The sequence below is a fragment of the Cetorhinus maximus genome, chromosome 15, assembly GCF_964194155.1.
Source record: "Cetorhinus maximus chromosome 15, sCetMax3.hap1.1, whole genome shotgun sequence".
In the NCBI taxonomy this organism is placed as follows: domain Eukaryota; kingdom Metazoa; phylum Chordata; class Chondrichthyes; order Lamniformes; family Cetorhinidae; genus Cetorhinus; species Cetorhinus maximus.
The window spans coordinates 11,333,754-11,356,074 of record NC_135893.1 but is presented as its reverse complement, the minus strand read 5'-3'; the positions used below and the strand labels follow the sequence as shown (position 1 = coordinate 11,356,074).

Sequence of the window (22,321 nt, the reverse complement as noted above, 5' to 3'; positions counted from 1 at the left end):
GTGGGTTCATGTCCCACTCCCGAAAAAAAGTCAAGAACTGTGAATGTACTCGAAAGAGTTACAATTTGAGTTGGATGCACCCGATTCTTTTAGCACAACTGAACCATCTCCCGGTGTGCAACTGAAAGTGAGAATTGTAAAAGGGACAGTTCAGTGAAGCCAAACATTGAGCAGTTGTAAGGGAACAAAATTGGGAATCGCCCCTCGACAGCGGCTCCCTGGTCACTGTAAACTTTAGCCAGGTAACGCTGAGCCGAGGAGAGCCAGGGATTGTGTGTGGATCTGGTACCGCCTCTCTCATAGATTATTCAAACCTCCTGGAATTAAATATTCAGCATGGTAAAACCCAGTGGGATTTGCAAGGGAGCAGTCGCCAGTGTAAAATGGTCACGCGTAAGAAGGTGAAAGAGGGCAAGAAAATCTGGGAATTAATGATTTAAAATAAAAACACACACACACCCGGAAAATGGTTTTGGATCGCGCCCTGGTCGCTGCCAAGAACGGCGATGTCCAGACGCTGCAAGAGTTACAGAAACTGGGGCTGATCCAGCAGAAAGTGACCGACCACCTCGGAGCTTCTCCGGTCCATCACGCCGCCCGCTCCGGCAAACTGAACGCTCTGAAATTCCTGGTGGACGAAGCGAAACTCCCCGGGAATAAGAAAGCCAAGAACGGGGCAACTCCGGCGCACGACGCGGCGGCCACCGGCAATTTGGTCTGTTTGCAGTGGCTGCTCAGCTCAGGGGACTGTCAGCTACAGGTAGGGAGGAAATGGGGCTGGAGCCCGGGGGCAATGGGGCTGGTACTGGGGGCAGAGGAGCTGGAGGCAATGGGGCAGGAGCTGGGGGTAATGGGGCAGGAGCTAGGGGTAATGGGGCAGGAGCTGGGGGCAGAGGAGCTGGAGGCAATGGGGCAGGAGCTGGGGGTAATGGGGCAGGAGCTAGGGGTAATGGGGCAGGAGCTAGGGGTAATGGGGCAGGAGCTAGGGGTAATGGGGCAGGAGCTGGGGGCAGAGGAGCTGGAGGCAATGGGGCGGGAGCTGGGGGTAATAGGGCAGGAGCTGGGGCCAGTGAGGTGGGTGTGTGGAAAGGTTCTGGGGCACTGGGACTGCGGACATGAGCACTGGGGCATAGATGGAGAAGAGTAGTGGGGTTGGCTGCAGTGAGACTTGGGTGTGGGGAAGGGGGTAGCGGGGCTGGGGTTGGGGCACTATAGCTTGGGGCTGGGAGAGGGGTGTCTGGGGGCTGGAAACTGATTGCTGGAATATGGCTCACTGGATGGGGAGATGTCACTCAAACTTTTCCAAAAGGCCTCTGATCATAGGAGTTAGCACCAAGGGATGGTGATGGATCTATTGATGGGAATAACTCTCTACACAGTTCTAATGTTTCCCAATTATCATAATCATGCAGCTTATAGTTCTGAGAACAGTAAAATCATATGCTGGGTAAAGGCGAATTGTTACCATTTAAACCCAAACGCCAAGATTTGAATGTGCTTCATAATAATTTTAACTGTGTCATGAATGATTTTTTTCAATGTACAACTAGTAGAGCATGAACTGTCTTGACGGAGCCTACATTAACTTTGGAAAGAGTTGGGAACATTAAAAGTTGGGTAGTTATTCACAAACTTGCTTCTCCTGTTAATCTCATTTCAATGGATTAGTGTTTGGTTTACAAAGTACAAAACAAATACAATACCTTTCACAAGATTCAGACTTCTGGAGTCTGTGACTATAGGATCTGAGCTCCTACACTGCAGTAAAATCTGGGAGAAATTGAGTAACCGCCCCTCTTTATTCCTTGTGCAATCTCCTGCTGCTTCCCATTATTCTTTACGTTACTTTCTCTTGCATTTCATTGACCCTGGTACAGTTTGATCCTGTGTTGCATTTTTCTATGTGTAATTGCCTTTTGGAATCAATTTCCCTATGTAATTCTTTTTTCTATCCTGTTGATCTCCATGTAATGCTTTCTGAATTTTATTAGTCTCCTTGTGACTCCTCCAGCTGCCTTACAAATGTTTCCTCCTACCTAATTTGTGACCCCAAACAACCTTCCATTATTCTTTGTACAATTTTCTTTAACCGGTTAATTAGCTCCTTTATCCTCTCCTACCTGTCCCTTATTTTATGCAGTTCTATCCTTCAATCTTTCTTCCTACCCCTCTTCCTATCCCTCTGTAATTTCCTCCTGCATTTCCATTTTCTCTTTGAACCTCCCTCTCGCCTTCTGGTTCTTTTCTCTGAAACATCTTTATGTCTTTATTATTCTCTATCTTCCTCCTCCCTCAGTTATTTATTCTGTAACTACCGCCTACAACAAAGAGGACAAGGGGGAATCATTGAAGTTAAATAGAAAGATTATAAAAAAAAACATGCTTTAGTGCAAGAATATGGACTGATTATAAATTAGTATAACATAGTATTCACTGCACAGAAACAGACCATTCAGCCCAACTGGTCCGTGCTGGTGTTTATGCTCCACTCCTCCAAGCCTCCTCTCACTTTACTCCATTTAAACCCAATCAACATGTCCTATATTTTTCTCTCTGAGGTGCTGAGCTAGCTTCCTCTTAAATGCATCTTTCTATTCACCTCAACAATTCCGTGGTCGTATGTTCCACATTCTAATGACTCCCTGGGTCTTTGGACTCCCCACAAGTGGAAACATGTCCTCTCACCTAATCGCTCAAACCCTTCATAATTTTAAAGACCTCAATCAGGTCAACCCTCAGCCTTCCCCTTTTCCAGAGAAAAAATAACACACAAGCTCTCAGCTCTGGGATCATCCCTGCAAATCCTTTTTTGCATCTTCTCTAATGCCTCTATATCTTTTTTTGTGATATGGAGAGAAGAATTGTGTAAAGTATTCCGCGGTTGGGGTTTAAGGCATTTCGTTGAGTCAATGTCGTGGGCCCTGCCCTCTGCATCTGATAGACCCGCAAGTGCTCTTTGTTAGGAGCTTTAAATGGGAACACAATTCTTTCCATCTTAATGGTGAGCTGTGTGGTCATCTATGAATGAGATTTACCATGGAATCAGAGTTTTACACATATTTTCCCCGTTCCCTTAGGCACAAGGACAAGTGGAAATTACTGATGATGGGTTATCTCAAAACACTTAAGGGCTTGAGTTTTAGCCCCCACCTAAAAATAGTGCTGCCGGCCTGCACGCTAATTCCCCAGCTCTGTTCTGTCCCTGATCGGAGGTGGTGGCCTGCACATGATAGGTAGCCAATCCAACTTGTTAAAGGCCACAAGGCCAAGTGAAGGTGGCCAGCTGGGATTTTCCCACCGGCCTCTCGGTTCCACAGGTGGCGGGGGCCAGTTTAGCTGTCTGGAGGTGAACTCCCGGCAGCAGACGGGCAGGAGCTGAGCCAGCATTCCAGACAGGCCTCAAGCCTCCGTGCCTGCTGGTGTGCGGTAACAGCCACAGGCCACCCTGTAGAGGGGTTCCCCCGCCCAACCCAGTGGCCCTGCTTCAAAACTCATGTTAAAAATTTAAACTTTGAAAAAAAGTTGGAGAGAGGGCCCCTCCATTTTAAAGTGCCGTCTTCCTTACTTACCTCCCTCCCATGGCATCCTCGTTTCGAACTGGAAGGCCCCTCAATGGCCCTCCAGCTTTAAGAGCCTTAATTGGACTGCGAACCTGCCCTTAGGCCATTTATTGCCCCCCCCTCCACGAGGGAAAATCACAATCACTGTTTCCCACAGTCGACTGACCCACATTTGAACCTGACAGCAGGGGTCAGAAGCCCACGGGAAAATTCCTGTCCTCAATACGCTCGTTCCAATTTGTTTCTTAACTCCTTCAAAATCGGTTTAGTTATGGAAACAAAAAGAAAAGGCAGGGCCTGGGTTCAGATCCAGGCTTGTTTTCATGGAATGAAAATTTCCTTCATTCACTAGTTGCAAGGATCACAGGTGAAAGGAATTTGGAGTAATTTTAACCCATTTCTTTTTAACGTTGCACAAATCTGAATCGGTTCAGCGTTTTATTGGCAGCTTCATTTGATTTTATCTACAGGATGTTTGCTATGGCAAATAGTAGTTTCACACTGGAACAGGATGGGCTGGTAATCTGAAGATTGTGGTTGAACACAAAAGGCACCCTGGAACTCATTTTCCCCAAAAGGCTGTTGAGGCTGTGGGGGAGGAAGGGTGGGGGTGTTTCAATTGAAAATGCTGATTAATATTTGTTAGATAAGTGTATTCAGGGGCTTGGAACCATGGCGGGTAGCTGGCAGTAAGATACTGGTCAGCCATGATGTATAATTGATTGGCAGCGGATCAAGCATGAGGGGATGAATGACCTCCTCCTATTCCCCTTTCCTGATAAGCTTTACTTTGTATCAAGCCTGACCTGGGAGTACTTGATGCTGACATTGGGTGACTCCAAGGGGAAAGCATTCCGTTTCTCAACAGCAACATTCTCAAATGCACAAAAAGTAACTAAGCTGGCTAAGCCCAGTAGCCAATTTGCACGCAGTAAATTCCCACAAAGCACAATGTGATAATTGCCAGATAACGTTTTTGGTTGAGGGACAAATGTTTACTCGGGTGCTGGGGATAATTCCCCTACTCTTCTTCAGAATAGTGCCATGGGATCTTCACGTCCACCTTAGTGGGAAGTCAAGGCCTCAGTTTAACATCTTGCCTGACAAGTGCCGTGCACCCTCAGTACTGGCACTGGGAGTGTTGACCTCAAATGAAGGCTCAGGTTCCGGGAGTGGGACCCAAACCTGTGACCTTCAGTCTCAGAGGCAAGAGTGCTACTTACTGAGCCAATGGCTGAGGGGATTGTTCTGTGGATTTATTGGCAATTAAAACTGTGCTTGTGCATGGTTTATGTGATTGCAGCAAAGTCACAAAACACTGTAATGCATGCAAAATTGGTGCAAAATCACTGCTGTGACTTTACCATTCTGTGCTGCCTTCAGAGGTACTCCACTGCAGGTCAGCAGTTGTCGATCTTTCTTTATGGGCTAAGGGTTGAGCTGGGCTGCAGGTCTGTGCAAAATGGCAACACAGCACCAAATACTACCCATGTCTGTTGTGTCTTCTGGAAGTATTTGGAGAGACCAGGCAAATGTCTCCATTTCAAGGGCTTTTGGTCTCTATTGATGAAAGTGTGTGATCATTTATACATCAATGATGCCACTCTTGCGTCATTAGCCTTCCCATGTCTTAGAATTGTGCCCTCTTGCCCTCTTTATATATTACAGATCATCTGTAAGAGGAAATGATCTGTAATATATAAAGAGGGCACAATTCTTAGACATGGGAAGGCTAATGACGCAGCTGTAAAATGTGTTAGTTTGAGTATAATTTCTTTTCCCTTTTGAGCAGGCTCGATGGGCTGAATGGTCTACTCCTGTTTCAATTGTAGTCAACTAAATACAGCCCACGAAAGCACCAGTAGTGATTGCCTACCTGTTGTGCCTGGAACACTTGCTGGATTTCACAATATATTTTGTTATTGAAATCCCAATGGGATATTATGACTTAGCTCGATTAGAAGAAGCACTGCGGCCTAGGCATGAAATAGGTGGTGAGCCTCTTTGTAACTCATTGTCCGGCTCCAAAACATAATTTTAGAAAAACTGTTCTTTGCGCATTGAAAAAAAAGATCAAGGGAGTTCTGCACTGTTGGGGATGGTGTTTTTCGGGTAAGATGTTTAGCAGAGGCCTCATTTGCCCTCTTAGGTGGGATTCAAAGATGCCAATGCGCTATTCAAAGAAGAACAGGTCATTTTTTTCCCACTGTTCTGACCAATAGTCATTCCCCAACCAACACCTAAAACAGGTTCTATGATCGTGAGAGCATTGTTGTTTGCTGTGCACAATATGGCTGTTGTGTTCCCTATATTACAAATATAAATGCAAACCTATCTTTTCTTATGATATCCCAGCCTCCTGTTCACAGCTTTGTAATGACTGGAAAACTGTAGTAATACAGAACGTATGAAACAAAGCATATGGAAACAGGTAAAGTTTCCACCAGCAACAAAAGTGGATGGGATGAATGGGCCAGTCCTAACCCCAGGACAGGCTGGAAGTCTCCTCCCCACTAGGGGTGCAGACCTGGAAATTCTGGGAGACTTTTGCTCAATGAATGGAAATCATGGGCAAGTGTGTACCCTCAATTTGTGGGTAAGGCTCCCTCTACTGGGAGTGCAAACTGGCAAAATCAACCTGGATATCTGCACCTCCTACGTGAATTCAAAATGAGGGCCAAAAACTTTCAGTGGCCGGGCCAATTTTAAGAAATGGTGCTTGTGAGTTAATAGCGTACAACAACCCATAACAAGCGTTGCCATTGGTTACCTTGATTATATGCCCAAGAGACAAACAAAGAAGTTGCATTTATGTAGTGCCTTTCACAACCTCAGGGCACCCCTGAGACTTTACAGCCAATTAAATACTTTTGAAGTGTAGTACATTGTCGCATCATTGCAGCGAATTTGCGCACAGCAAGCTCCTCCAATCAGATAATGCCCAGATAATCTGTTTTTAGTGATGTTGGATGAAGGACAAATATTGGCCAGAATTCTGGGGAGAACTCCCTCCTCTTCTTTGGAATTGTGCAATTTTACATCCACTTGAGTAGGCAGAGGGAGCCTCGGTTTAAGGTCTCATCTGAAGGAGGGCACTCCAGGCAACGTAGCATTCCCTTAGTACTGGTGCTGGAAGTGTCGGTGCAGATTATGTGCTCAAGGCTCTTGAAACCACGAGTGAAATGTTGGAACAATTTCACCGCCTCCATACTTTGCTTGGTGCATGCTCATTCTTGCTGGGGAATATAGGGAGAAACAATTAACAAAGCGGGAAATTTACAGAAGGTAAAAAGAATGGAGAATCTGACCATTACCTGGGAAGTGCTGAGATTTGCTTCTTGTGTATAGTTATTTAATAAGCATCAGATGGCACAAGAATTGCTCCCCTGAAATTAAATTTCTGCTTATCGCTGACGAAATTGGAACTGCTGTAAGGTGCCCCAGGGGCCAGGAGGCAAACACAAGGCTAATTGGAATCTATTTGCGGTCTCGTCAAGATCTTAATTGTATTTTTACGTGCTGTCATCTAAAGCCCTCATTCCCTGGCGCACAACTATGGTTATTACAACATGGCCTAGTGAGGCGGGAATGCCAAGATGTTAAATATTGTGACTGACTTTGATTCCCTAAATGTTAACACTTTTTGATTCGTTACTGTCTCAAACATTATTTCAGAGATAGAGAATCAATTAACCTTTTTAATTTGCTGAAGCCTCGGCATTTGGGGAGAAAAATTAAACGAGTAATAAAATTCGGCAAAAATAAACTCTGCACTACTGGATAGTCTCAGCTCATTTAATTGTGGCGTACACAGCTGGGTGCGTGTGTGTGCGTGTGTGCATGTGTGGTGAACTTATTAATGCACCCTCTATGTCCCAGTCAAGAACCATTTATAGCTGGGAGAAGTAGGTCAATCTGTGTGATGAAGCAAAGTCGAGCTACTGAATGTAAAATGTTTTGTCAGCAGCGGTTTGCAGATGTGTAGCGCCTTTAAGCATTGGAAAATGCTAAGTAGAAGTAGAGCTGGTCATTGAGAAGAAGGTTGGGACTATTTTAATGGGCAATCAAGGGTCAACACAATTAATGCTCTGTTTAAGGGCATTACTAATACAACAATCAGACTAGAAGCTCAACATAAGCAACAAGCCCAACATAAAAAAGGGAAAAGTCGGTTTTGAGGAACAAAAAGACTTGCATTTATGTGGCAGCTTTCATGACCACCAGATGTTCCAAAGCATTTTCAGCCAATGAAGTACCTTTTGAAGAGTAGCCACTTTTGTAATGTAGAAAACACAGCAGCTACTTTGTGCACAGCAAACTCCTGCAACCAGCAATTTGATAACAACCAAATAACCTGTTCTAGTGATGTTGATTGAGGGAAAAACACTCCCCTGCCCTTCTTCAAAATACTGCCATAGCATCTTTCATATCATCTGATAGGGCAGATGGGAGCTCAGTTTAACATCTCATCTAAAAGACAGCACCTCTAGGCTGCTAACCTCAATTGTTGTATTCAAGTAAATCTTGAATTTACAGCCTTCAGACTAAGAAACACTAGAGTGCTACCAACTGAGCCATGGCTGATATACAAAGGTGGATTAAAAATGGGGAGAGATGTTTCAAAATTGGTTCAAACTGTTTATAATTTACTTAATTTTAATGAATAGTAGATTGTGAGTGTTTCAGTGTGATTCCTGGGCTATTTTGCTAGATACACGATTGAGTAATAAAACTACATCAGGCATGGGTTGTTAGTTAGTGTAATCCAGCAATAAACTGCTGTGATGTAGTGGCAGACTTAGAGACGTCTATATTTAGCTAAAGTAGATTACAGACGATGCAACAGTGCAGCATCAGCACGTCGGATGGACTAGAATACACATCTAGATGGTGGGGTACTGGCGTTTTAATACTGTAACAGGCCTTATAAAGCCCACCATGTACCAGAGTCTGAGTGTCTGCATGTGTGTGTTTGCCTATGGTACTGGTGGAAGAGTTGTGAATTTAAGGTCGGGCAGAGTTGCTGTGTAGGTAGTTATGTCAGGTGCTGCCAGATTTGATCCCCTCCAATTTTGTGGCCTTTTCTTCAAAACTCTCTGAAGTGGTTTCTCTTTGTATCAACATTGCAGTTGTAATGTAGATGCAGCCTGGATCTAACAGCTACGTGAGAGTGCCTGGATGATGTGGTCACTGGTACTCTCCACTTTGCTTGGTGTTGAATTTGGGCCTTGACCTGATTTGCAGTCCGGAGGGTAGAGTTTCTGCTTTGGGTCCAAACGGGAAATTGCATCCAAAATGCACTTAAAATTACATTTTTTAATGTCTGAACTATGTAACAGTTCAAGTTTTAGAAAAAACTCATTCAAATAATCACAAATGGAAACTTTTCCATTAGTCAGTGTAATTGGTCAGCATAATGGAACATAATTGTTTCATTTTTTTCCATTAGAAAATATACTTTGATGTATTTAAGAGCAATAATTGGGTACAGTCATATCAGTACAGCTGAAAATGGACTTATCTCCAAAAATAAATATTTTTAAAAGGTGTGTCCAGTCCTCAGTAACCTGAATTAAAATCACTGAAGGTTACTTTAGCAAACTATACTGAATGGTTTAATGGTTTTCTTGGTGTACACTAGTCAGTTTACTTAGCAAATTAAATTCTTTGTTATGGAGAACTTTTAAAACATGGCCTACCTGTGCCTATATGGAAAAGGAAATTAAATTTAAGGGTCTTCCCAAACCAGTGCAATCTGGAATCTGGCAATGTACACCTGGAGGCCGGGCCAATTTTGTGGACAGGGACTTATCCAAGCAAATTGAATCTTTCACCAATATCATGGAAAGAAATGCAATTAAATTTGGCCGCAGCTCAATTATACTTAAACATGCATGATCTTTGGACTGGTTCAGTCAATTTCTCATGGATTGTGCTGATATAACTAGAATATAACTAGTGGACACTCTACCCCCAGGTTTCTGCTCTACATTAGTACTAAACTTGAGGATGTGAATGCAACTTTAAATTCTGTCTCTTGAGTTTTTTTTTTTGCTATGGCACCATTTTACCCCCATTTTCAAAAGCCAGTTCAAAACTTGCTTCCTTGACCGTGCTTTTAACCACCTCTCTGAAGGCCTCACCTACTAATGGGACGACCTATATAATAGTGCTTCAGGATGTTTTCCCATGTGGAGGGGACGGGGTGATTGTAAATGTCAATGATGCCATTTGGTGAAGCTGCCAGCCTGTGGGCAGTTTTGTGCTGTGGGCGTGGAGCCTATAAGAACATGGAGTATCCAGAATGATCTTTTGTAGGCCTGTTATGGCCACAAGAGAGGAGAGATTCTTTTTTTCCCAAACTTATACTTTATTCATAAAATAATTTACCAAAGTACATTACATAAGAGTTCAAATTTGACATTTAATAAGGTACAGTGCAGATCAGTTTCTATCAATACAGTATAAGAGGTGCCTCACTGTACTCGCCATTACAGGTGATATTTACGATGCACTTTTACATTTCATGTCCGACATTCTCTGGTGCATACAGCTTCAGGGGTTTCACTTCCTTGGTTCCAGCCCCTTGGTATACCATGGCGAGAGGCTTCAGATGGTGGCCTTTTCTCATTGCGCCTCGGCGACAACCCCAAGCTTCAGTGTCTCCCTCAGCATGTAGTCCTGGACCTTGGGATGTGCCAGTCTGCAACACTTGGCCATCGACAGCTCTTTGCTGTCAATGGCCAAGTACTCCGCACGCTTGGTAGGATTTATGAACATACAAACAATGTCAGACAGGAAAAAAGCTGCTGGTCCATCCAGTATATCTCACACAATGAGTATCACAATGCATACACTCGCTAACCCATCCAAAACCACTGGACATTACATCATGTACTGGAACAGGCAAAAAAATAGACAAAAGTGCTGACCAATATTGGGATGGGATGGGATGGGGCGAAGAAATCTGAGAAATTCGTCTTCTACCCCTTTTGGTGATTGAAACTAATCCAAGAGAGCACTCTGCCCCTGGATTTTATTACATCGTCTTTTAAAAGATAATCTCTGCTCCAGTCAGAAACAAGCTTAGGTTTTGCCTGGGTGCTATTGTATGTCAGCCATGGCTCTGTTGGTAGCACACTTGCCTCTTAGCCCTAAGGTTCCCAGGCTCAAGCCCTACTTTAGGGCTTGTGTCTGAAAAGCAAGGCTGACACTATGGTGAAGTTCTACAGGAGGCATTGCACTGCTGAAGGTGTTGTCTTTGGGGTGAGGTGCTTAAACCAAGGCTGCTCAGATGGATGTTAGATTCCATGGCACAGTTTCAAAGAAGAATAGAGGGTTTTATTCCTGGGGAATATCAGCATGACCAAAAAATAGACTATCTGGTTGTCACCACGTTTCTGTTTGTGGGAGATTGTTGAGTTGAAATTAATTGCTGTGTTCCCTACATTACAGTACTTCAAAAAGGGCTTCATTGGCTGTAAAGCACTTTGAGGCATTAGGAGGTTGTGAAATGTGCTGTATCAATGCAAGTGTTTCTTTCTCTGAGGAAATTCAGCAAAATAAGCATCTACTCTAAGAGTCGACTGCCATATAGACAAAAGCAAAATACTGTGGATGCTGGAAATCTGAAACAAAAACAGAACATGCTGGAAAAACTCAGCAGGTCTGGCGGCATCTGTGAGAGAGAAAAACAGAGTTAAAGTTTCGAGTCCTAATGACCCTCCTTCGGAGCTGCTCCTGAAGACCTACTTCTGAAGAAAGGTCAAACGGACTCGAAACGTTAACTCTGTTTCCCTCTCCACAGATACTGCCAGACCTGCTGAGTTTTTCCAGCATTTCGTGCTTTCGTGTCGACTTCCACATGTTCACTATTCTCTGGGAAAAGCACCATCTCCTGATGTCTAACCTAGATCTGCCCTGCATCCTGCTTAAAATTGTGTCCTAGTCCTCCCAATTCCTATTTGCATTGACACAACTGGTAAACTTGAACTGAACGGGCGGAATTTTACAGCAGTGGGATTTTATGTGCCCGCCGAAGTCAGTGGAGTTTAGAATGGCTCGGTAACATTCCGGCCAATCTCTCCATCTTCTTATAATTCTCAAACAAATCACCCCCAATTTACACACCTTCAAAGTGTAGGGTTCCAGCTTCTTTAGCTTAGCTTTATAACTAAGATTCTTCGAACTGGAATTGAATCCAGTGACCTTTGTTTGCATCCAAAGCCTCAATATCACCCACCATACGAGCAAAAGCAGACACAGTATTCCAAGGCCATTTGTTACCATTTTTGAAAATAGCTTTCAAACACTACAAGGATCTAAAAGACTGATGCATTTCCCTTTTCAATCTCCGCAGGATAAAGACAGTTCCGGAGCTACGGTTCTACACCTCGCTGCGTGGTTTGGGCATCAAGATATCACGGAGTGGTTATTAAAAGGTAGAGACAGCGACCCAACAGCAGCAACAGACACCGGAGCACTTCCTGTGCACTACGCTGCTGCCAAAGGTGACCTCCCATCACTACGACTGCTGCTCGGACACCGTCCCAAGTAAGTAATAGGAACGATCGAGCTGGGCTGAGCTAGTTGCTTGGCGCAGTGTGTTTGAACCAGGTCATTGGTTACAATATCCAGGCAGCTACTTCCTGCATTTTGTGGAGAAGCGAGCAAAGTGAGCTCAAGTGGGAATATTTTCGGATCCTTGAAATTTGGGATCCATTCGAATGCCAATTATCCAATACAGGATTCAACCCAGAGAAAAGAAAACCAGCGCAGAAAAGTGCCACGTCTCTCCATGCCTTTAACTTTCCTGGTGTGGCTGGAGGATTTTATGGACTTTATTTCTAGAGAGATAGTATTGAAAAGTAGGCAAGTTACGCTAATCCTCTATCGCACCTTGGTTAGACAACTCTTAGGGGAGAAATTTTAGCTCGTTAGGCCAGCGTGTGCCCGACCCGACCGAGCGTAAAATGCCGCCTTATATTTTGGTTGGCAGGTGCACGCCGGAGTTGGCAGTGCGCCCGCTGACAATCAAAAGGTCTATTAAGGCCATTAAAAAGGCAATTGAAAGAAATTTTTCGCTGCCTGTCCAACCTTACGGTTGGTGAAAAGGCCAAGCGGCCTTTGCATTTTTTAGGAAACCTCATCCACGGGCGGGATAGGGTTTCCAACAGCAAATAAAAATAAAACAAAATCTTTTATAACATGTCCCTGCTCATGTGACAGATAGACTCACACGAGGAGACATGCATTATAACATTTCAGAAACCTTTATTTTTTATTTTGAAAAATGTTCATCTCCCATGAGGCAGCTCTGTGCCTCGGAGATTTTCAAGTGCCCACTTGTACTCTCGCCCTCCTCACCACCACACACACACCTCCCCCCCACCCCCCGCCAAACCACAGGCAGCGCTGCCGCTCATGTTTCATGCTGGTAAATGCCACCGGCGTGAAATTGCAGTTCGGCCCCGATCGCGGGCGGCAGTCAGCTTCTCAAACCCCGCCCCTGCCAAGCTCGCCCAGAGAGGGAAAAATCCTTCCCTCAAAGCACTGGGTGCAGTATAAGAAGGACACGGAGGCACTGGAGAGGGTGTGGAGAAGTTATATAAAGATGATACCGGAAATGTGTGGGTATACGTGTCAGAAAAGGATTGACAGGCGGAGTTTCCTCTCTTGAAAAAAGGAGGCTGAGGTGTTTTTAAAGTTATGAAAGGTTTTGCCTGAGTGGATACAGAGAGAATGTTTCCACTTGTGGGGAAGAGCATAAATAGAGGCCAATGGTTTAAAATATTGTGCATGTCTTAAGTTACTGCCCTGTTCCCATCAGAGCGAATGAGAAAAAGTGTTGAGCTGTGGTGAGAGAAAGGAAAAGCCTTTAGCCAGTGTTCAGTGTTGTTTTTGTGAACTTTGAGGAGGGGTCGCCAAGTTAACATCAGTAATATCTTGTGAGAAAATGGAAACTAAAATAAGTTTAAATTCTGAGATAAAGAGCATCAAAACAGCAGTGGCCATTTGTCCAGAAACATATTGTGCCAGGAGTTCTCTTGGAGCTGCTGTGGGCCCCACCACTTCCTTCACCAGAAGTGTGCCTGAACAGGCTCCTGCTAAGCTTCCAGTGAAGTTACAGTGGCAGAGCGGGATAGCTCCAAGGAAGATCCTGGCTGTTGCTACATATTTAGACTTTTACCTTAAATATTTTCCTCAAATTATCTTTCTAAAGGCAATTGGATAGACACTAGAAATTGCAGGCCTATGAGGAAGGAGCAGGGGTGTGGGACTAATTGGATAGTCCTTTCAAAGAGCTGGCATTGCCATGATGGATTGAAAGGCCTCCTTCTGCACTGGACAATTCTATCATTCTATGTTTGGTATCCAAAATCACTCTCATGAGCGAGTTCTTGTTTCCTCTGAATTGGAGATTGACTTTATTTGTCATGTATTTGGATAATTGTAGCGAACCCAGAAGTTGAACAGAAACCCTTGTTACTATGTTTTGGCTTATTGTATCAACTGATCTCCTTGACTTCAGAAAACCGTGGAATAAATATATTATCACAATTTTGGTTATGCTATTAGCCAGTGAATGTGTAAGTGACATACAGGTATCTATATAATTGGCCCAGGCAGCCATTTTATGCAGGAAAAATGGGGCAAAGATGTTGAATTAAGCAAGGCATGCCAAGGACACATAAAAGATATCCGATACTGTACAACCTTGTACAATTTTTATCCATCTGGGGCGGCCACCTAGTAAAAGTCCTGCAGCTAACCTGCCCAGATTTTCCGAGCTGACAGCATTTGGACACGTGACCAAATCTGCCCAGGTCTTTTTTTAGCATGTGTGTAATTTGGGCTCCAGATTTACCAGAGTTGACGGATCTGTTCAGTGCGAGAGAACGCATAGCAAAATGCATTTGTCTGATGGAGAGCAGACGGATGTAAGTGAGAGACAGAGTATGATGCATGAGAGATAGAGAGAGAGGGAGGACTAGCAGAGTGTTTGGGGGAGAAGAGCAGAGCTGGAGCATGTGTTTGTGTGTATGTTTGTGTCTGTGATAGACTGTCAAGAATGTGCATGTGCGAGAGATGGAGCGAGGATGTGTAGTGGGGGAGCATTGTCAGAATGTTTGTATGAGAAGCAGAGCTGGAAAATTCCACTTGTCAACAAGCCAGAGGTAAGCTACTTTGTCACTTTGCTAAGCTGGAACATGAAGTGATTCACTAACTCGCAAGTGGCGTCTGCTTTGCTTGTTGCAAATAATTCTTTCTATGGCCTGTAACCTACAGACAAGGCTTATGGTTTTCACAGGAAAATGAATCCCACCCCAAAATATGGCAAAAACCTGGGAATGTTCTCAATAAGAACATAAGAATGGATTTATCCATTCACTGTGTAATTTGGCCTGGTCCCACTGACCTGCTCCTTAATTGACAAGGTCGATGCCTATCTTTCATTCCTATTTATGATTAATTTCCTTTGAGAAAAGCTCAAGATCTCATCCAATGAAATGTAGAGAGGGAATATTCCCTGTTCAAAGTGTGTCTGTGTGGGCCCCTAAGGGGTTTTGGTGAGGTTTCCTAATCACAGGCCCTGGTTTTGGCAGAAACCCCAGAGATTTTCCGACCATTTACACCCCATTTCTCCAGGGTTTTCACTGAAGTTACTATGGACAATCATGAGAATCCTTGTGGGAATTGATGTTAAACATGTTTTTATTGCATTCATTTACAGGATGTGGGTGTCGCTGGCTAGGCCAGCAATTATTGCCCATCCCTAATTGCCCTTGAGAAGGTGTGTAGTGAGCTGCCTTCTTGAACTGCTGCAGTCCCTGTGGTGCAGGTACACCCACTGTGCTGTTGGGAGGGTGTTCCAGGATTTTGACCCAGCGACAGTGAAGGAATGGCGATATATTTCAAAATCAGGATGATGAGTGGCTTGGAGGAGAACTTCAGGTGGTGGTGTTCCCATGTATCTGCTGCACTTGTCCTTCTAGATAGTAGCGGTCCTGGATTTGAAAGGTGCTGCCTAAGGAGCCTTGGTGAATTTCTGCGGTGAATCTTGTAAATGGTACATACTGCTGCTACTGTGCGTCGGTGATGGAGGGGTGTCAGTCAGGCAGGCCGCTTTGTCCTGGATGGTGTTGAGTATCTTGAGTGTTGTGGGAGCTGCGCTCATCCAGGCAAGTGGAGAGTATTCCAACACACTCTTTGACTTGGGCCTTGTAGATGGTGGACAGGCTGTGGGGAGTCAGGAGATAAGTTACTTGCCACAGGATCCCTAGCCTCTGACCTGCTCTTGTAGCCACAGTATTTATATGGCTAGTCCAGTTCATTTTCTGGTCAATGTTAACCCCCAGCATGTTGATTGTGGAGGATTCAGTGATGGTAATGCCATTGATTGTCAAGGGGCAATGGTTAGATTTTCTCTTGTTGGGAATGGTCATTGCTTGGCACTTATGTGGCGTGAGTGTTACTTGCCACTTGTCAGCCCAAGCCTGGATATTGTCCAGGTCTTGCTGCATTTGGACATGGACTGCTTCAGTATCTGAGGAGTCGTGAATGGTTCTGAACGTTGTGCAATCATCAGTGAACATCCCCACTTCTGACCTTATGATGGAAGGAAGATCATATATGAAGCAGCTGAAGATGGTTGGGCCTAGGACACTACCCTGAGGAACTCCTGTAATGATATCCTGGAGCTAAGATGATTGACCTCCAACCACCACAACCCATCTCCCTTAGTGCTAAGTATGACTCCAGCCAGTGGAGAGTTTTCCCCCTGATTCCCATTGACTCCAGTTTTGCTAGGGCTCCTTGATGCCACACTCGGTCAAATGCTGCCTTTAAGTCAAGGGCAGTCACTCTCACCTCACCTTGTGAGTTCAGCTCTTTTGTCCATGTTTGAACCAAGACCGTAATGAGGTCAGGAGTTGAGTGACCCTGGCAGAACCCAAACTGAGCATCAGTGAATATGTTATTGCTAAGCAAGTGCTGCTTGATAGCACAGTTGATGATCCCTTCCATTACTTTACTGATGATCGAGAGTAGACTGATGTGGCGGTAATTGACCGGGTTGGATTTGTCCCACTTTTGGTGCACAGGACATACCTGGGCAATTTTCCACACTGCTGCATAGATGCCAGTGTTGTAGCTGTGCTGGAACAGCTTGTTAAAAAAAATTTTCAAATGTATATCTCCACTCAGATCCCCATGATATCAAGAAACGGCTGAAGGCACTGGATACTGCAAAGACTATGGGTCCCTACAATATTCTGGCAATAGTACTGAAGACTGGTGCTACAGGGCTTGCCGTGTCCCTAGCCAAGCTGTTCCAGTACAGCTACAGCACTGGCATTTAACCGGCTATGTGGAAAATTGCCCAGGTATGCACTGTATACAAAAAGCAGGACAAATCCAACCTGGTCAACTAACACTCCATCAGTCCACTTTCAGTAAAGTGATGGAAGGGGTCATCAACAGTGTTATCAAGCGGCACATGCTTAGCAATGACTTGCTCACTGACACTCAGTTTGGGTTCCGCCAGGGCCACTCAGCTCCTAACTGAGTTGGTCAGTCTTGGTTCAAACATGGACAGAAGAGCTGAACTCCCGAGGTGAGGTGAGAGTGACTGCCTTTGACATCAAGGCTGCATTTGACCGAGTGTGGCATCAATGAACCCTAGCAAAACTGGAGTCAATGGGAATCAGGGGGAAAACTCTCCACTGGCTGGAGTCATACCTAGCACAAAGGAAGATGTTTGAGATTGTTGGAGGTCAGTCATCTCAGCTCCAGGACATCACTGTAGGAGTTCCTCAGGGTAGTGTCCTAGGCCCAGCCATCTTTAGCTGCTTCATCAATGACCTTCCTGCCATCATAAGGCCAGAAGTGGGGATGTTCACTGATGACTGCACAATGTTCAGCACCATTTGCGACTCCTCAGATACTGAAGCAACCCCTGTCAAATGCAGCAAGACCTGGACAATATCCAGGCTTGGGCTGACACTTGACAAGTAACATTCACGCCACACAAGTGCCAGGCAATGACCATCTCCAACAAGTGCGAATCTAACCATCACCCCCTGACATTTAATGGCATTACCATCTCTGAATCCCCCACTATCAACATCCTGGGGGTTACTATTGACCAGAAACTGAAGTGGACTAGCCATATAAATACTGTGGCTACAAGAGCAGGTCAGAGGCTAGGAATTCTGTGGTGAGTAACTCACCTCATAAATCCCCAAAGCCTGTTCACCATCTACAAGGCACGAGTCAGCAGTGTGATGGAATACTCTCCACTTGCCTGGATGAATGCAGTTCCAACACTCAAGAAGCTTGACACCGCCCAGGACAAAGCAACCCGCTTGATTGGCACCACCTTCACAAACATTCACTCCTCCACCACCACCGCACAGTAGCAGCAGTGTGTACCATCTACAAGATGCACTGCAGGAACTCACCAAGCCTCCTTATATAGCACCTTCTAAACCATGACTAATATCATCTAGAAGGACAAGGGCAGCAGACACATGGGAACACCACTGCCTGGAAGTTCCTCTCCAAGCCACTCACCATCCTGATTTGGAAATATATCGCCGTTCCTTCATTGTTGCTGGGTTAAAATCCTAAAAACTCCCTCCCTAACAGCACTGCAGGTGTACCTATACCACAGGGACAGGAGCATTCAAGAAGGCAACTCACCACCACCTTCTCAAGGGCAATTAGGGATGGGCAATAAATGTTGACCCTGCCAGCGAAACCCACATTCCATGAACGAATGAAAAAAAGATCAGCCATCCCCCTTCAGCCACTCCAAATACAGGAAGGATGAACATTCCCCTTTATTTCTGTTGGGTCTTGTACTTGGGGTTCCACCTAGAATGCAAATCTTGGAGAAGAAAACTAAAGATCACTGTATTAGTCAGTTAGTCAAGGACTTTCTAGGCTGACACTCTAGTGCAGTACTGAGGGAATGCTGCACTGTCAAAGGTGCTGTCTTTCAGATGAGTTATTAAATTGAGGCCCTTTCTGCCCTATCAGGCAGATGTGAAAGGTCCGATGGCATTATTTGGAAGATGAGCAGTGGAGTTCTCCCTGGTGTCAGGGCCAATACTTGTCCCTTGACCAACATTATGAGAAACAGATTATCTGGTGAGAATCACATTGCTGCTTGTGGGAATTTGCTGTGTGCGACTTGGCTTCCGCATTTTCTACACTACCTCAGTGACCACACTTAGGATATGTTTCATTGCCTGTGAAGTATGTTGCGATGCCCTGAGGTTTTGTAGAGTCTTTATTTCTTTCTCCCAATCCAGGTTAAAGTGCTGATTTACATGGCAATGAATGCACAGCTCATGGTGACCCCAGTGAAATCCTGCCTTATTTGCTAATTCTTGTCAAAGACCAGATTTATGCTGGATCAGCGCTTGCCTTTATTGAATGTAGCAGGCTTCCTGTGTAGTTGCCGCTGGCTAAACATAAACTATCTCTGGGACTCTGCCACGCAAATGCCTCATTGAGTCCAGATAATAGCAACTTCTGAGTTTCAGCACGCCTCCTTGGGAAGGAAAGAGTCGATGGGAATATCTCCTGTTACAGTAGGAACCAAACAACATTGTTAATTACTTCCTGGACATCAATATTCCCATTGCTGCAGTCCAGTGCTGATTAATCTGCGATCAGTGACTGCAGAGCACTTGTGGTGTAGGGTGATAACAGTACCCTCTTTGTTCATGCTTTGGTTATGTAAACCACTTAATGCTTCTACAGGGAAGGGGCTGCTTGAATATGTGAGAGGTCCAACTTTCTCACAGAACTAGCATCTACTATAAAGGACTGAGTGAGGATGATTTAATTTCACAACCCATCGACCTGACTGATGCACAACAGATGTTTGATTTGGTGTGTCACAGCACTTTTATGTACCTTTATGGCTCTTTATTTTGGCCCCTCTTTGTACCTTTGAGATGAATGGATTCACTTTCATTCAGAATTGTCTGGTTTACAATAGTCACTTAGCAATTCAGTGTCCCCTTCCAACCTGCTAATCTTATCCTACACTGGTATCAACTGTGAATAGCTGATACCTCAGTACTAACCAGTCCTGACCCTGAGATTGCCAGCTCTAACCTGATTCCAATCCAAAACTACCAGTTCAAACCTGGACTCTTGTCCCCACCTGAACTTGATCTGTAATCTCCTTTCCTGTTTGCTCACTATCTCATGGAGGTATTCAGCACTCGTTCACTAGAATGCAGGGAAGCGTGGCTTTCTATAATGAATTCTTTCCAGCTTGCAAGGGCAAAATGGGAAGACCGATGTGGTTAAGTCAATATGAGATGAGTTCATATGCTTGGGGTCTAGTTACAGTTGTAACACTTGATGTGAGCTCATGGTAGACTTGGAAGCTTGGATTGTGTCAGGTTAGACCAGGTAATCTCAGAGTCAGGGCTGGTTAGCATGGGTGTTTCTGTGGTATGATCTATTCATGGCCGATATCATTTGAGTGAGGACAATTTGCTGTATGTAATCTCAGATTGGTTACAGGAGGGCTGAGGTTATTGAACACAGTGTATAGTAAGGCATGCTTACAGCAGCTGATACTCGGTGTGGTTTATGATTAGGAGGTTGCATTAGTCCCTGGTGGCAGAATGGGACTAAAATATTTTACCTGGGACATAACCTTGCACCCACTTCACTGCCATATCCTTACCAGAAGTGGGAGATTACCTCCTTTGAGGTGCGTTATATAGAGTCCCCACTGTACTTCTGGTGAAGTTATGGTGATGAAGACGGAGCAGTTCTGAGGAATTTCCTGGCTTTAATCAGGTAGAGAACAGAAAAAATCAATTCTTCTCAGCAAACACTGCTGGGTCATGGGGGTGTGCAGTTGGACGGAATCTGCTATCAGGTCTGGTTAGTGGTGTGTGATGTAGTGTGGTTAAAGAAGCAGACAAACGTTCAGGATTTAGCAAACTGTTCAAATTGCCTCAAATGGTTTACTGCCTAACCTGAAGCCTTCTACCAGGTTGAAGCCTTGTAACTACACCATTTTATTCATCTTTCTGCAGCTTGTCATATATTGTGCTGGACGGTGCAGCCAAGTTTCCCAAACCAGGTGTCACCCATCTGACTGCAGGCTAAGAAATGGTGCTTCCTAGCAGCCGATCCTAGCAAATCTTTGGTTTATAGTTGTCTTGAGAAACCTGGTGGTGTTAGCAATGGTCTTAAACAATATAAAAGCACTTCCATATTAAAGGTATTTGATCCTGCCCTGCTACATTGCAGTAAAAAGCATTTTAAAAAATTTATTCACGGGATGTGGGTTTTGCTGGCTGGGCCAGCTTTTATTGCCCATCCCTAGTTGCTCTTGAGAAGGTGGTGGTGGAGCTGCCTTCTTGAATCTGGTGGATTCTTGAATCCCTTGTTGAATCTGGTGGATTCAATCATTTTTAGATATCCATTCATCCTTATGCAAGATTCCTGATATTAGCTTTATCAGTTTAAAATCAGTCTAATGCGTTGTTGATCCATAGTCTAGGAAAATGTCAAGCTCAATTCCTAATCGGAGCTGATCTTCAGCTAGGCAGAAGTTGAGGACTGTGAGAATGCAGAAAAGACCCAGAAGGTTTGGCAGCAGCTGTGGAGAGAGAAACAGTTAATGTTTTGAGTCTGTATGACTCTCTTCAGAGCAGGACTGTAGTTGAGGACTGCAGTTGGTTGTAAGGTGCTTGGGCGATGATAGGCCAAATCAGGCAGTACTCCTGCTGCTAATTACTATGCATTGTCCCAAAGTGTGATCAGATGTAAGATGAGGCTAAGCTGAGACTTGGTTATAAAATCCTGCAAAATTTCCAGTGCAATACAGAGGGAGTGCTGCACTGTTAGAGGTACCGTCTTTCAAATGAGACATTAAACCAAGGCCCTGTCTGTCCCTTGAAGTCGATGTAAAAGATCCCATTGCAGTAGTTCAAAGAAGGACAGTGGAGTTGTCCTGGTGTCTTGGCTAATACAAAAACAGATTATTTGGAAACTGTCATGTAACTGTTTGTGGAAGCTTGCTATACACAAATTGGTTGCCACATTTCCTACATTGTAACAGCGACTACACTTCAAAAGTACTTCATTGGCTTTAAAGCGCTTTGCAAGATCCTCTGGTCATGAGAGGTGCTATAGACATGCAAGGCTTTTTTTTTCATTTTTAGATAGCCTATAAATCCAAATGCCATGCTGAAGTTAGTGCGCCTCTTATATGTGACAGATTGAGTCTTTCTGGACCTCTATGAAGGAAGCAAGAAAATGAAAAGCGTGAGATCAGTGACCTTCATGATGGCCGTGACAAAGCTCCAGCCTCATTTATAAGCAAATCCATTGTTTTTTTGGGAAAAACAAGCAGGATCACAGAATGCAATCCCCAAAGCATAATAATATTGGAATTTGACTCATTCAATCACCATAAGACATAAGAAACAGGAGCAGGAGGAGACCATTTGGCCCATCGAGCCTGCTCCACCATTCAGTATGATCATGGCTGATCTTGGGTTTCAACTCCACTTTCCCGCCCACTCCCCTTATCCCTTGATTCCCTGAGAGACCAAAAATCTCTCTATCCCTGCCTTAAATATATTCAATAATGGCACATTCACAACCCCCCTGGGTAGAAAATTCTAAATGTTCACAACCCTTTGAATGAAGAAATTTCTCCTCATCTCAGTCCTAAATGAGTGACCATTTATCCTGAAACTATACCCCCTTGTTCT

At 44.5% G+C, this 22,321-nt stretch overlaps 1 protein-coding gene across 1 annotated transcript in view; it reads left to right on the top strand.

The window, feature by feature from the left end:
* The first annotated feature begins 329 nt into the window (after positions 1 to 329).
* Positions 330 to 22,321, top strand: part of espn (espin) — a 166,103-nt gene continuing 144,111 nt past the window's right edge. The window contains exons 1-2 of the mRNA XM_078557879.1: positions 330 to 760; positions 11,920 to 12,113. Coding sequence (XP_078414005.1) covers positions 467 to 760; positions 11,920 to 12,113 — 488 coding nt within the window. The 5' untranslated portion in view covers positions 330 to 466. The remainder of the gene's footprint in view (positions 761 to 11,919; positions 12,114 to 22,321) is intronic.